Raw genomic sequence first — 15005 nt, 5'->3', positions numbered from 1 at the left:
ACCAAGATTCTTGATGAGCCTCCACTGATAGATCGCTTCGACTACAACCAAATAAATAGTTGTGAATAAGTCTATTATGAATTACCTAGGTACTGTTAAGCAATTAATTATTCCTTAAAAGTTAAAGTTAAATATTACTTGGCTAAAAAAAAATGTTCTTTACATTTATAATCTAGATTCTAGATTTTATCTATGAATTATGTTTTTAAGTACAATTTAAATAATAAACAATTAATATAAGTATTAGTAGTATTGCGTCTAATAAATTTAAATTAAAAAACATTTATATCCTGTTTATTATGGTGATTATAGTAAGTTACCTAAAATCAAAGTTTTAATAATGTAGGGCGCATTAGGACCGTTTGTTTTTCATGAAATAGTGGGCCGAATGCGGAATGGGTCCTAGATTCCAAACCTACTAACTTCGTGTAGAAAATGTCCCAGTGAAAAAAAATCTCGATTAGCACATAAACCATATAGCAAACAGATTCTTTAACTCACTTACGGACTCAAATGGTGCTGCTCACTATAACTTACACGAAGCCCTCCAAAAATTCGTCGTCTCAAAATAGGAAGACCCCTCGACCGCAGAAAATGACATGTACCACTAATTACCGCAATATCGAATGCATCATGCCAGAAAATTACTAGCTTAAACCTTAAACCTACTACTTAATATTTAATTATTATATCGCAATTATGTATGAAAGAAAAATTGTTAAAAAAAACTCTAAAAATTTGTATATATCAGTAGGCTTACTGGCTTATCTAGGAATGCTTTAATAATATATAAAAATAAAAATAATCAGTAAGTTATAAGATCTTTAAGTGCTATAAATTATAATAATGTTATAGACTATAGCTATATCATAGATAAATGCTAAGTAAATTCATCAGCATTGGAGTACCTAGGTGAACCAATTTTGTTTCAAAAATGTGTTCACTTTTCTAGAAATCATATACTCAATATAGTACATAAAATAACGCGAAGATAATAAATAAAAGGCATTAGAACGTCATTATAATTTATAATGGATATTTTTACGTTTGTCGAAATAATTTGTTTAAACAAAATAAGCGTACTTTAATTGAATTTACTTGGCATTTTTTTTTTATTCTTATACGTAATTTTATTTTCAAATACTTCATGTTTCATATTTTAATGTAGTGGACTAGTTTTTTTTTTTTTTGCTTGTTACTTGCTGACTAGTGACTTGCCAGTTTGCCACTTTACCAGTTGCCGACTTGCCGTTGCCTAGTGCTTTGGCTTTTGAGGCTATGGCTTAATGGCGTATTAATTGTCGTCGATCGCTTGGATGTTATCTACCTACGGACGTCCTTGATTTTTATTATGAAATGATAACAATAAGAACTTAATAGATAAGAATTCAACATGCCGGCTAATGCAATGTTTAAAGTTTATAAGGCAATTAAATTTAATAAAACTGTTTTACCACTTTAATCGCTGATTTTATAATTTTAGATTACAATAACTGTATAATATGTTTTATACTCTTCCTAATAACGTGCGTTTTTATTAATCTTATCATCAACAAAACAAAGTTAACATTATACATTCGTTTCACAAGTGCTAATTTAATTTTTCTAGTAGTATTTCAATAACAGCAATTAGTAATACCGTTTACATTAAAATATTTTGAAGATAAGGAAATGCGATGAACCATTAACATTTACATGTTAACTGAGAATACGCTTTTACGCATTTCAGTTGTGTTTTAGTCAGTACTTTCCAATATGTATACGCGTAAGGTTGGTCTTATTGTTCGGCATAATTTTAAATATTTCCTTTGTGTCAGACACAAGAGCGATTTACCCACAAGACAACCAGATAACTTTTATGATCCGGATGCTATTCATGAGAATCCATTAGAAAGATGTAAGAGGTTTATCAAAAGGGACATAAATGAATTGTGGAAAAAAGCTAATGATCCATTTGAACAGTATGAAGATAATAAAATATTCCCAAAAACCGTTGACATTTTAATTGTTGGCGGAGGTGTAATTGGTTCATCCATTGCTTATTGGCTCCAAAATAAATGTAGAGATGGATTAACTATTGCTGTTATTGAAAAAGATTTATCGGTAAACAAATCAGTTTTATCTACTCAAGAGGTATTATAGTTGATTAAATATTTGTTGCATACATGGTAACAGTATTAATTGTTTTGATATTAAGATACTTAAATTTGTAGGTATCTGCTTATGATTTATATTGAAAGTTAGAACAAATAAATCTAATAAATATTAAAACAAATAAATAATAATAAATAAATATAAACAATTAAATTTTTTAGGTATATCACATTTTTTTTTTTTGTAAATTACTAAATTTGAATTTTGATTTGTACACCCTTTATATATCTAAGTTAGTCTATGGAATAATTAAATTAATTTATTTTGATAATTATATAAATCAATCTCAACTTAAAAACCTTTTCATAATTTCCAAAGTCAAATTTTCTTTCTTTAATTTTTTTACTTAAGTAAAAGTATTCAAATATGTATTTAAGTTAATTTTAAATACAATTCTTGCTCAACTTACTTTAAATACTTACTCAAAATATCAAGTAATTTAAATATGTCTTCTTTTTAGTTTATGTATTTTATATTTTTAATTTAATCATGTAAAATCTTTTACCAGACTAGACTATCAAGTTATAAAATAATTATGAATTTAGAATAAAGTTTAGTTAAGTATTTCTTCCTTATAGTTTTTGTAGTTAGCTAATTAGGGCTATGATTTATATGAATTAATTGCAAGCTGTTTTTCTTAAGTTCAAAGTGATTGGTTGTCTGATTTGTCCACAATTCGTCTTATTATCAATAAAAAAAAAATTTTGCGTGTTTTCAACATAATGCATATAGTTGCATAATTATAGATTTGTGTAAATTTTGTAGATTTTTAACCTTAACCTTTTTTTTTTTAAAGCATACTTTTGATGAAGGCATAAAAGTTATTTTAAATGTAAAAGATAAACTGTAAACATGTAACGGGAGAGTTGTAGAATTGGTAAAAACTACATCGTTTTAGGTTCTAAAGAAGGATAAAGGATTCAAAAGATTTTTAAAAATGTGTAGCATTATAAAAACAAAGAATATGAAAAAAAAAGAAAAAGATATTACTTTCGGGATAAATCCCGTCATTTAAATATGCTCCAAAAAACATTGTGTGACATGGAAAGGAGTTTTAGTTTATAGAAATCTATTCTAAATTCAAATCACTAATTGTTCGTATTTGAAAATATGAAACAAAATGTCATAGCAACATATATTAATATTTAATGTAATAACAAATTATGATAAATAATAATTCTAGAAATAATAAAAAATTGTTTTTGCATATTTTGGTAAATGAAATGCATATTTTACAATTTTTTTTATTGCATATAAATCCTAGCCCTGCTTATAATATATAATTTGGTTATTTCAATATTTTAACAAATTATAGTCAATTTAAAATACTAAAATACAGTAAACATAGTATATGCCATACATTTTTAGATGACTGCTAAATGCTAGTTGATTTTCATTCCGAAATGATAATTTTCTCCTAGGATATTTGAGCCTTGCATATATTATTTTTCTATTAAAATGATGTAATACAGTTTCGGATAAAGAAGGTATCATCCTACTGAGCTTTAGAATTTCTAACTTTAAATTTTTATGTTTGACAAAATACAGTATGTGGAATTATAACTTACCCAGTTATCAGACCAAAATAGGTTTTCATCTATTAAAAAGTTACAGTGGGGAACTGGTCACCACCTGCACGACGAGGTACATTTTTATTCTCCTCAGAGTACAGCTATAGCTTCTGTATGGTTAAACTATTTGATTCAATTATACTTTCTTTAAAATTATTTTTGTACTAATTTTTTCGCTAACTTATAAAAATAAAATTATGACCAAACACTCATGACTTGTTTATATTTTGAGTGGCTCACCGAGATTTTTTCATTAACTAACCAACCCAATGTGGGCTTGGTATTGTGTAGTTGTGAAAACTGAGTATTATTCGTAGTTAAATTGCCAAATTCTTATATCAAAAAGACTATTATTAAAAGTAAATAATATGATATCTTTGATAGTGTTCTATTTTTCTATATCATTAATACATGTTATATCAAACAATTATTATACACAATTTTGTATAATTTATTATGGTACAAACTAATAGTTACATAATGATCTATCACAAACACAGGAACTCTCATTGATTTGTACAGTACACAATTTTAATTTTTCTTAAGCTGTGTTAAATTAAAATATGTATTTAATTAATAATATTTATTTTAATATTATAGTATGCTAAAGCATCTTCAGTACTTTCTTGCGGAGGAATTCGTCAACAGTTTTCACTAAAAGAAAACATTGAATTATCTCAATTCAGTGCTGAATTTCTTCGAGATATTAAAGATTACTTGACTATCCCAGAACAGCAACCACCAGAAATAAATTTTAATCCATCAGGCTATTTATTTTTAGCTACAAAAAATGGTGTGGATACAATGTTAAAAAATCATAAATTACAGAAGTATGATCTTTCCAATTTATGAAAATGGTTATTTTAATTTTTTTATTACTTTTTAGGGAATTGAATGCTAATGTTGAGCTTTTATCAAAAGATATGATGAAAACTAAATTTCCTTGGTTAAATGTAGATGATATTGAATTAGGAAGTCTTGGAACATTAAACTCAGGATGGTAAATTGTATAAATTATTGATTAGTTTTTTTTATTTTATTTAATTAATTTTTTGTATAATCATATTGTATAGGTTTGATCCTTGGTCCTTGTTGAATGCATTAAGAAATAAAGCTAAATCACTAGGGACATATTATATTGAGGGTGAAGTAGAAAATTTTGGTTTTAAAGTAGATACAAGCATAGTGGTAGAAGAAGATCCTAATAAAGAATATGAAGGGATCAATAGCGTAAAAGTATGTATGAGTGTTATATTTACGATTATAGTTTTAAATTTATTTATTTATATTTGATACATATTACACATTAAATATAACTTGTATAATTTTTAATTTCGTAGGTAAAATTAAAAGATGGCAAAACCCAACAAATAGTATTTGGTGTATGTATTGTAGCAGCTGGCGCTGAATCAGGAAATGTTGCCCGAATGGCTAAAGTTGGAAATGGAAAAGGATTTTTATCTACACCTTTGCCTATTGAACCTCGGTAATTAAAAAATAATATTAACTTTTTAGGATATATAAATACAGCAGGATCTTGATAATCTGAAAGACATGGTAATCCGAATGGGCTTGAGAATTATCTTATCCCCTCAAATTACCACAGATTACTGAGGCCCTAATGTATATATATATATGTTATGTATAAATATATATTTTTAATCAGCTCTTTATTAAACTTTTTTTACAGTAAACGTTTCGTGTATTATTACCATGCTCCTAAAGGTCCTTCGATGTCGCCAATGGTAATTGATCCATCTGGAATTTATTTTAGGTACCAAACTTTAAATATGTATTTATATTTTGTGGTGTCTAATGACATAATATTGTATAATGCATTATAATATTTAGATAAAAAATTTTGAAGTCAATATGTAAATATTATAATTTAATAGTGTTTAATTATTTGATGTAAGATGTATTATAAGCTATAATACATATTCTCATCAAGATAGGACTTATTTGCCTTTACTTACTAAAATTCAAAACATTTTTCTATATGCAAACATACATTAATTTTCAAAGTAAATATTTTAATTTGTGGCTTTTTGTTAACATATTTGTGTTATATTCTCAATTACATAAAATAATAATAAGTTTTTTAAACTATTGTTTTGTAGGCCTGACAGCTTTAACAACCATTATATATGTGGTAAATCACCATGTGATGCAGAAGAACCAGAAACAGCCAATTTAGATGTAGATCATGATTTTTTTGAAAAGGAGATCTGGGCAATGCTTGCACACAGAGTACCTGCATTTGAAGAAGCAAAAGTAATTAAAAACTGTTTCACTATAAATATTTTATTTCAATTAATTATAAAGTAAATAAAAAACTAGTCATATTATCAAAAATAAATTTAAAAAATAAAATAAATGTCAATATGTATTTAACACATTGAACTTCAATATAAACACATAGTTGACATTGTTGATATTCGTTAATCAGTGCCCGTGGCTAATATAAACACATTGTCGACATGCATTAACCTGTTTTGTATCAAGTCTTTATACCCATTCATAATTTAAATTTTTATTAGTCGTTCGTTATCATATTGATATTATTCAGTAGATTCTGCCTATTTTACAAATAGCAACGACATTGTTTAAATAAGAATATTTGTATTTTAAGTCATTCTCCATTTGCAAGAGGTATTTATAATTATAAAATATTTTTACACTAAGGTTAATTATGTACCTAGTATCTTGTACATGAAGTGGCTTAACTATATATCTATGATGGTCTTTTGTTGTTATTATGCTTGTTTAAAAAATATTAATAAGTTCAGCTTAAGCCAGATTCACAGCTACATACAATGTCTTGTTATGCGAGAGGGTATGTTAGGTATAGTTATAACTAGTATTCATTTTAGTTTAAAAATTAAGCTGTAATGAATTCTTAGTAATGAAACTTGGTTATTACATGATAATAAAAAAAATAACGTCCAATCACAATGCGATTTGATTGAAACTACAGGAGACAATATTGCTGTGAATTTCCCTTTATATTATTGAATGGGATTATTCATGAAATAACTGGGTACCTCATTTCCAGAATTTTTAAGTCAATTAAACCTTTAATTTACAATTTAAGAGGGTACTTAATTAAGTCCCTATAATTTGTTTAGTAGAATTGTGTACATGTTTTTAAAATAATATTGCATTGATTTTTTTAGCTTAAATTTTTTTACCTTTATTCATAGCTATGTTGTTTTGTTGTCTGTCATATTTCTCTAAAATGCAAAAATTGAGCTCTGCCCAGGTTTTGAAATGTCCTTGCTTTGTGGTCAGTGATTGAATGACAAAGAATGATACCATGATTACATCCGTCAATTAGAATACAATAAAAGGCACTCAACACAATAGGTAACATAGATAGAATCTGGCTCAAATCCTAATACTCTTTAACTATTTATTCGTGTATGATGTAAATTTATCGCAGAGTCCAGAATACCTATATCTTTATCTTTAGTCAATACATGTTAAACATGCATAGTTTTTATAATTTTCATACAATATTAAATTTGCCACCAATCAAAGTACGAGTACATGTGATAAAATTGTGTGTGTAAAGCTGTTACAATCAGTTTTGCATTAATACATCAGGAATCATAAAGATATAAATAATAATTCTGAAAAGTCCTCTTATTTTTTAAAACAGTAAAAATGTAATAAATTATAATCGTAAAAATAATAAAAATTATTAACTTGTTTCTTGGTATTTCTTATTTTAAAATTAAAATAAAACATTAATGATATAGTTGTGACGTATGCAACTATATATTATAGTGAGTTAATATTAGTTTTTTTAATTTTAACTTCACATCCAAGTAATAATTATTTTTAATTTACCTGCACACTTTTTTATTAATAAATTATGTAAATACTTAAACTATTCACAATCTAGAATTTTTATGGAATAACTAGTTTTAACACAAAATTTATGATGGAGTATTTATTTAATATTGTTAATACTTTTATAATTTATTACAAAATTTAATATTTGTTAAATATATATAATATCAACTAAAATAGAATATATATTGTAGGCTTATTACAAATTTAAAACTATTCCAAATAAAAAAATAAAGTTAAATTTATTTATTTTGATTTAACTATAATGTCGGCGTTCACATAAAACAAATCATATCTTACACTAATAAGAATACATTTTTATTTAATAAAATAATTTTTTTTTAATTTTAACTGCTTAGTAACATAATATTCTACTTAATAATTTATTATGCATATGCTGAGTTGCATGAAAAATATAATGGTTCAATAAAATTATTATGGAACTATCATGATCTACTAAATCATGTTTAAGGGACCATTGGCTCACTATTGATTCAATAAAGTGTTAGGTGATTGTTCATGCAACCCAGTAATAAAATATATTTTCTCAAGTGTTTATACATATTTAATATTATATTCTATAAAATAAAATACAATAGATACATTTACATAATGTGTTTATTTCAATTTCAAAATATGTATTATCATAGAACGATTTCACTATTTAAATTAGGTATGCCTTATTGTATGCTATCACAATTGATGATCATTTTTAATGATTAAAATTACTTCACAGGTGAAAAGTAGCTGGGCTGGATTTTATGATTATAATTGGTATGATCAAAATGCTGTTATTGGATCTCATCCAAGTTATTTCAACTTATTTTTTGCTGCTGGTTTTAGTGGACATGGTATGAAATATAAACATTTAAATTTAATTTGTTCAATTTAATCAACTTATATTTTTTAATATTAGGTATACAACAAGCACCAGCTATTGGCCGAGCTGTAATGGAAATGATTACTGAGAGTGGATATAACACAATAGATCTTTCTAGGTTAGGGTTTGGCCGGTTGATTGCTGAACAACCATTATATGAAGAAAACATTGTCTAACAGCTTAAAAATCAATTATAGTATATTAATGATTTGATTTTTATGTTTAAATAGATGATGATCATTGTTAATATGTTTTTTTTTTTAAATTTAATTATTTTAAATTTTTAAAAATATAAATATTATAATAGATGTTAAATAAATAAATACTATTGTATGTTCTTGAGGCATATTACAGGTTACAATGGAATAACTATCCATACTAAATAATGCCTGAAAAAGAACAATGTTCATATTAATTGTTAAGAAACTATGCTTTAAAACAACTGTTAATATAGTTAATTTAATTTCACATATTTATCATCACTCCCATTATTGTATTATACTTACAAGCATGTAACTTGGATTATATTTATTTCTCCAGTTAAATGATGATATGCTATATTCATGAACTCCATTTGTATGTTTAATATGACAACCATGATGAGTATGACCACCAAAGACTAGACGAGGTTGCACCGCTTTCAACAACTAATTAAATAGAAACAAAAATTATTTTTATCTAAAAATAATAATAGTTTGTGTATTTATGTTACCAACATTACACAACAATAATATTTAGTTATTTGACATACAACAGTTTAATTATGAAAATAGTTAGAAAATAATATTTTAAACCAAATTTAATTTCAGTAAATATTTAATTTAATTTATTTTTTTTATAGAATTCTTTATTTCATATATTATGACCAGTTTTACAAAATTTACCTAACAATGTCAACACAATTAATTGAAAAAAGTACTATACAAAAAAATTGTGAAAATATTTCTTAATGGGTTGTTTTTATATCAGTTTTATAATGGCCATCATTAAGTTTCATCATTTTTTCTCGTCAGCATAGAGTAGTATATGTGAGTGAAATTCTTGCCACTAATTTTCTATTTGTATGGCTATTGGAACACATAATGTTATACGACTATATATAAAAGTACTTAATTTTGAGCAACCCTGTCCCTCGAGGTATATTATAATGTATACAAAATTGATCATTAAAAGCCTATAAGAAACCTTATTAATTCTTATATTAAAGTTTGATAACAATCAGTCTGTTATATATTTACATATAATATTTATTTATTAATGTTAAAATAATAATGATGATATAATATACGAAATTAAGTACAAATATCTTAAATATGAAAATAACTTTCTAATGTCATTGAATATTTAAAAAATTTTTATAATAGAAAATAATATTTATTTGTACCTTATCTGTAGCATCTTTGCGCAGACAATCCAAGCCCTCGCGAAATGGTTTTTCTTTTTCATTTAATGAGGCTGAATCCGGTTCATTGCAAGCCATATCATTCTTTCTGTACAAAGGAAAATGCTGAAATTTAAATAATTTAAAAATGGTTTAGTTAAATTAATCCTAAAAAAAGCAGGCAAGTAAGTGGGTGTCGCTCTGCTAATATACAGTGGGTTACTGTAATGGATGGTATTCAATTTGAATTCAATGATATAATATAATTTTATACAAAAAATGATTCTGAGCGAAAACGGTTTGTTAGTCTAGTATATTTTATACTATATTAATTATATTGTTATTATTAAAAAAAAAAAGAATATAGATCAAATGAATCAAATTCATTATGTATACGACTCACTCAATCATTCACAGAAGGTATATAAAATTTATTATAAAGTAAAGAGAATGCCACACCCGCATGTGTTGTATCCGTCTTACAAGTACATAACATCTTTATTATTTAATAATAATTTATAATTTTAGCCGTTACTCCATCGACTTTTATTTTTATTTCTCTGGTTAGATTATCGAACGGAACTATTATATATTTGGTTCGGTTCGATTATTTGGAATTTCCAGTTCGGTTTTCGAACAATTTGGAAAAACGAACATTTCGTAACATCTCAAGTAATTTCATCTAAATTTGAACTTAAGATAACTATAAGAAAGTATTAACTACTTATGTGGAACCTTATTTTAAAATTTCCAACCCTAAACTATAAAAGTTAAACATTTAGTACATTTTTAACAGCCAAAGAATATGTAAATTTTCAATTAAATAAATTTTGTCAACATTTGAACTTTAAACGGTTATAAAAAAAACTCGGCAATGTATTTTTAATATTTTCCAACTGCTATTATATCAACTTGTGGGGAATTTTGTATTCAATTTTCAAACTTTTTGATTCAATGAATACAATTTTATTGACATTTATAGAATAAAAGATTTTAAAAAACAGAAAATTTTAAATTTTAATAAATAACTTAAAAATAGTTTAAATATTTTGAAAATGTTATCAGGTATAAGAATTGATAATATAAACATAATATGGTGAAAATTTAAAGTTACTACAGTGATTTGTTTTGTAAAAACAACAATATAAGAATTTCAGTACAAGAGAAATTGAGTGAATAACCGATGTTGTAATTCAAATTTTCTGGTGCTTTTGAAAACTACTGGGAATTTCAAAATTTGACTTCCTCAATGTACCAACTAGATTCACTTTCCAACTGAAAAAGCTACTGAAGTTGAAAATCAAAAATAAAGAAAGAAAAAAAATCAGAATCTAAAATTTAAAAAAATAAAGAATTATTCAGAATGTAAACATACTATAATCTACCTTTAAACTTAGCACATTTAACATATTTATGATTAAGAATTGGATACAGAAATTGATGAAATATAATAATAATGGCTTTAAAATTATTACCATGACATCTTTAAATGGTCATCAAATATTATACTGTATAAAAAACAACAATATAAAAACAATTAATAATTAAAATTTAAAAAAAATTGCCTACACAATATTGGTTGATGTATTATATAAACATAATGGTTTCGAATTTAGAGTATTAATTACTTGTAACAGTATAGGTTTACTATAATTTCCTTGTAGCATCATATTTTTTGAACATTTATTTTCACCTTGGCTGCATTTTAACCGATCTAAAATTCAGAATTTATGCATATTTATTCAATATGTTTTAGGATGATAAAATAATAACTTTTAACATACTTGAAATTTCATTTAGTTTTAATTTAGCAGAATAGCATAAAAAACATCCATCCATTTCCATAGCCATACTATTAATTGTTACAAAATGAACATTACGTCTACTGATCAATTCTACTGGACCAGTATTAAACACTTTATTAAATCTTTTTTCAAGATGTGGTGTTATGCTATACCATAAAATTAATTGGATTATTCTTATTAAGCATAAACAAATAGATGAATTATTTATACCTATAATGGAATCCGATATCATGATTACCAACAATAGCATATAATTGTATATCTGATGGTACTGAAAACAAATATTTAAATGTTTCAACGTATGAGTTGAAATCTTTTTCACTACTCCATAATCCTTCATCAAATAAATCACCTATTAAAAATACAAATAATTTTTTTTTTCAATATACCTAAGAACAAATAAATATATATTTTTAAATCAACAAAATTAATTTACCTAAAACAAAAACAAGTTCTGGTTTATGTAATTTGATAGCAGTTTGAAAAGCACATCCCATTTCCCACTCTCTATAATAATTTTAGAAATACATAATTTCTTTAATCATAATAAGTTTAAATTGCATATATATGCGTGTGAGTGTGTGTGTATTTTACATAATAACTAATATAAGGAAATAATATTTTTTACTCCCAACTTATGAAAAATCTGTCAAATACAATTTTTTTAAATAATAATCAAACATTTTGTTAAATTATACATTTTTATCGACTAAATTATGAAATCAAGGAATATTTATTTAATTATTTTTCACTTAAAATCATTGTATACACCATATAACATTAATTGACAAAAACAACTTATTAATTAATTTTAACTTAGGTAAGTTATTACAATAAATACTTGAAATTGCAAAATTAATTTGATGGTTAATTTAAGATATTGATTTTTTTATACTTTTTAACAAAATTTTTCATGAATCTGCTTATTTAATATGTTATTACTATTAATAAATAGTAAAAAAAAATTTCAAATTATACTTATTTCAAAATATTTGTAGGAACATTTTAAATTACCGTATCATTTTATCAAGCCAATGTCCTTTCCTAGTACCAAGTAAATGTGTATCAGCTATAAACATTACTTTAACAGGTTGCTCCGATAACATGTTACTATCTGACGGCCAATTGCACTAGAAATTGTTGTATAATCATTTTAAAAATGATGTGACCATAAGCTATAACTTTAGAGTAAACATTGAGTAAAACAATAACAATTTAAATCCTTACTTGAGATAACACAACGTAATAAATGCCATATTCACAAAAAAATATTAATCCAATGATACATGTTGAATATTTTATGAATTTCTTTGAAATCAGCCTATGCAATTTAATCATTATGGTCTTCCTGAATTTTCCTAACTAAAGGGTAACAATGAATATCAACTGTCGATAAACTATTAACACAGGACGTAAAATAATTTGATATTCATGCAGTTCACATAATTCTAGTAGTTTTTAAGTTTCCAAGAATCTAACGACAGCTAACTAAGAAAATTATTCGATTTTATATTATACATAATTAGTGTCGACAAAACACCAGATATTTATCAATTACCCTCAGACTACTAAATACTAATATTAATAATTAACATTTATTAATGTAGTTATTTAAAAAAAAATGTAAAATACTAAACACAGAATAAGAACTCAGGCTTAATAGTCGGTAGTCACTGTCTATATAGTCTATCTCTCTACTCTCAAGTCGAAAAGTCGATCAACACAAGTAGGTACCTAAATCTCACGTCCTTATCAATCACAACAAATATGTTATCAACATAAATGCATACACTAACTTTACTTTAGACCACGGACTAAGATATATTATATATATATATCAGTCTAGGATATATTATATTTAAATATTGTCATATTATTATATTCTGTTTTGAAACAAATATATTATTTTTCAATTAGGGCGCATTTCGAATAAGGCATGGTTAATCAGGAAACATTGCATGTAGTTATCATAATTCATAATACCTTATATTATCATAGATATAACATACTAACATACATAAACCGGGTTTGAGGATAAATCGTTATCATTACGCGATTTCATAAAAATTTAAAACTCAAACGCTCAAAACAATTTTCCTATAATGAAGCTTCAAATTTTCTCTATACCTATTTGAAGCAAAACTTATGGAAAACTTAGTGTTGAATTTTATAACCTTAGATATAACTATAAACAATATTATGAATTATGAACTACAAAATAATTTGCAAATATTCATGGTTTTGACGAATTTTTGTCAATATTTGAAATTCAAATGCTAATAAAAATTTAATTTGAATTATCGGTGGACATTTTTTTTGTGATAAAGATTGACAAATTTGTAAGGAACTTTGTATTAAATTTTCAAATCTTAAAGTTAAAAAGAAATTTTTTTATGAATTTCTAGTTTAAAACAATTTGTGAATTTTTGTGATATTTACGTATTTTGTCAAAATTCAAAATTTTAATGCTTTTAAAAAAGAAATGTGACTATGGCTTTCTTTTAATTTTCAACAGCTATTGTATCAATATGTTAAGAGCCTTGTATTAAATTTTCGAATCTTAGATTTAAAAATAAAATCTTTTATGAATTTTTATCTAAGATAATTTGAACATTGCTGTTATTTTTACGTATTTAGTCAAAATTTGAACTTTTAATGATTATAAAAAAAAATCGAGACTATGTATTTTTAATATTTTTCAACTGCTATTTTTACAATTTGTTAGAAGCCTTTTATTAAATTTTCAAGATTTTCTACCCAACAAATAAATTTTTATCGATATTGTATTAAACAATTTTTTCAAATAATTGTATATGATTAATAGGACAAAAACTGTTAAAAAAGAATACTAATAAGCTTATGCATCATATTTACTATTGAAATTAAAATATCTAATTAAAAAAAATAACTTAATTTTTATTAATATCCACTATTTAAAAAAGTTTTTAAAATTATTTATAATTGGATATTTTGTTCAATGTAGTTCAAGATAACAAAATTACATTATTGTAATGGTGATTCTCTTGGGGGCAGATAAATTAGCTAATTTTCGAGGAATTTTAGTTTAAGGTTTTATTTATTTTTAACTTGATTTGTTTCGTCCAACATTTAAAAAACAGCAGTATCAGCTCTATTCTGTAAAAAATATTTTGAGATAGTGCATTAAAGTTATTCTTAAGAGGTTGCACCTGCATGCGTTATCTCCATCTCACACAAGTACCTACTACATGGCAAATTTTCTTTCACTAGTTTCAATATATACCTAGTGTGTTGTTAGTTTTGGTATTAGAGTGAATTGATCCATTGTCAAAATTTTAGGTACGAACATTATCTGTGGTTCTCTCGTTGGTTTTTTACAA

At 24.9% G+C, this 15005-nt stretch overlaps 2 protein-coding genes across 3 annotated transcripts; one reads left to right on the top strand and one right to left on the bottom strand.

The window, feature by feature from the left end:
• The first annotated feature begins 1419 nt into the window (after positions 1-1419).
• Positions 1420-8707, top strand: LOC107169937 (FAD-dependent oxidoreductase domain-containing protein 1-like). Of its 2 annotated transcripts, none has more exons than XM_089218985.1 (9): positions 1420-2103; positions 4326-4555; positions 4612-4725; positions 4799-4961; positions 5066-5211; positions 5416-5499; positions 5846-5999; positions 8317-8431; positions 8497-8707. In XM_089218985.1, exons 1-9 carry the CDS (start codon positions 1756-1758, stop codon positions 8634-8636), a joined length of 1494 nt encoding a protein of 497 aa, XP_089075111.1. In that variant the 5' UTR covers positions 1420-1755; the 3' UTR covers positions 8637-8707. The 2 variants fall into 2 exon arrangements, with proteins under 2 accessions (XP_089075111.1, XP_089075108.1); XM_089218982.1 differs by having other exon boundaries at positions 1420-2133.
• PGAP5 (Per1-like protein PGAP5) lies at positions 7804-13395 on the bottom strand. Its single transcript, XM_089219020.1, has 9 exons — positions 12874-13395; positions 12661-12776; positions 12083-12153; positions 11857-11998; positions 11626-11792; positions 11470-11555; positions 9845-9967; positions 8967-9107; positions 7804-8849 (listed from the first exon to the last, which is right to left on the bottom strand). Exons 1-9 carry the CDS (start codon positions 12982-12984, stop codon positions 8736-8738), a joined length of 1071 nt encoding a protein of 356 aa, XP_089075146.1. The 5' UTR covers positions 12985-13395; the 3' UTR covers positions 7804-8735.
• Positions 13396-15005: the final 1610 nt, after the last annotated feature.

This window comes from Diuraphis noxia, unplaced genomic scaffold (assembly GCF_037042655.1).
Source record: "Diuraphis noxia isolate RWA-SAM2 unplaced genomic scaffold, SU_Dnox_SAM2 contig0001, whole genome shotgun sequence".
Lineage (NCBI taxonomy): Eukaryota > Metazoa > Arthropoda > Insecta > Hemiptera > Aphididae > Diuraphis > Diuraphis noxia.
Note: the sequence above shows the minus strand (reverse complement) of the source record. Positions and strands in the feature narration are given on the sequence as shown.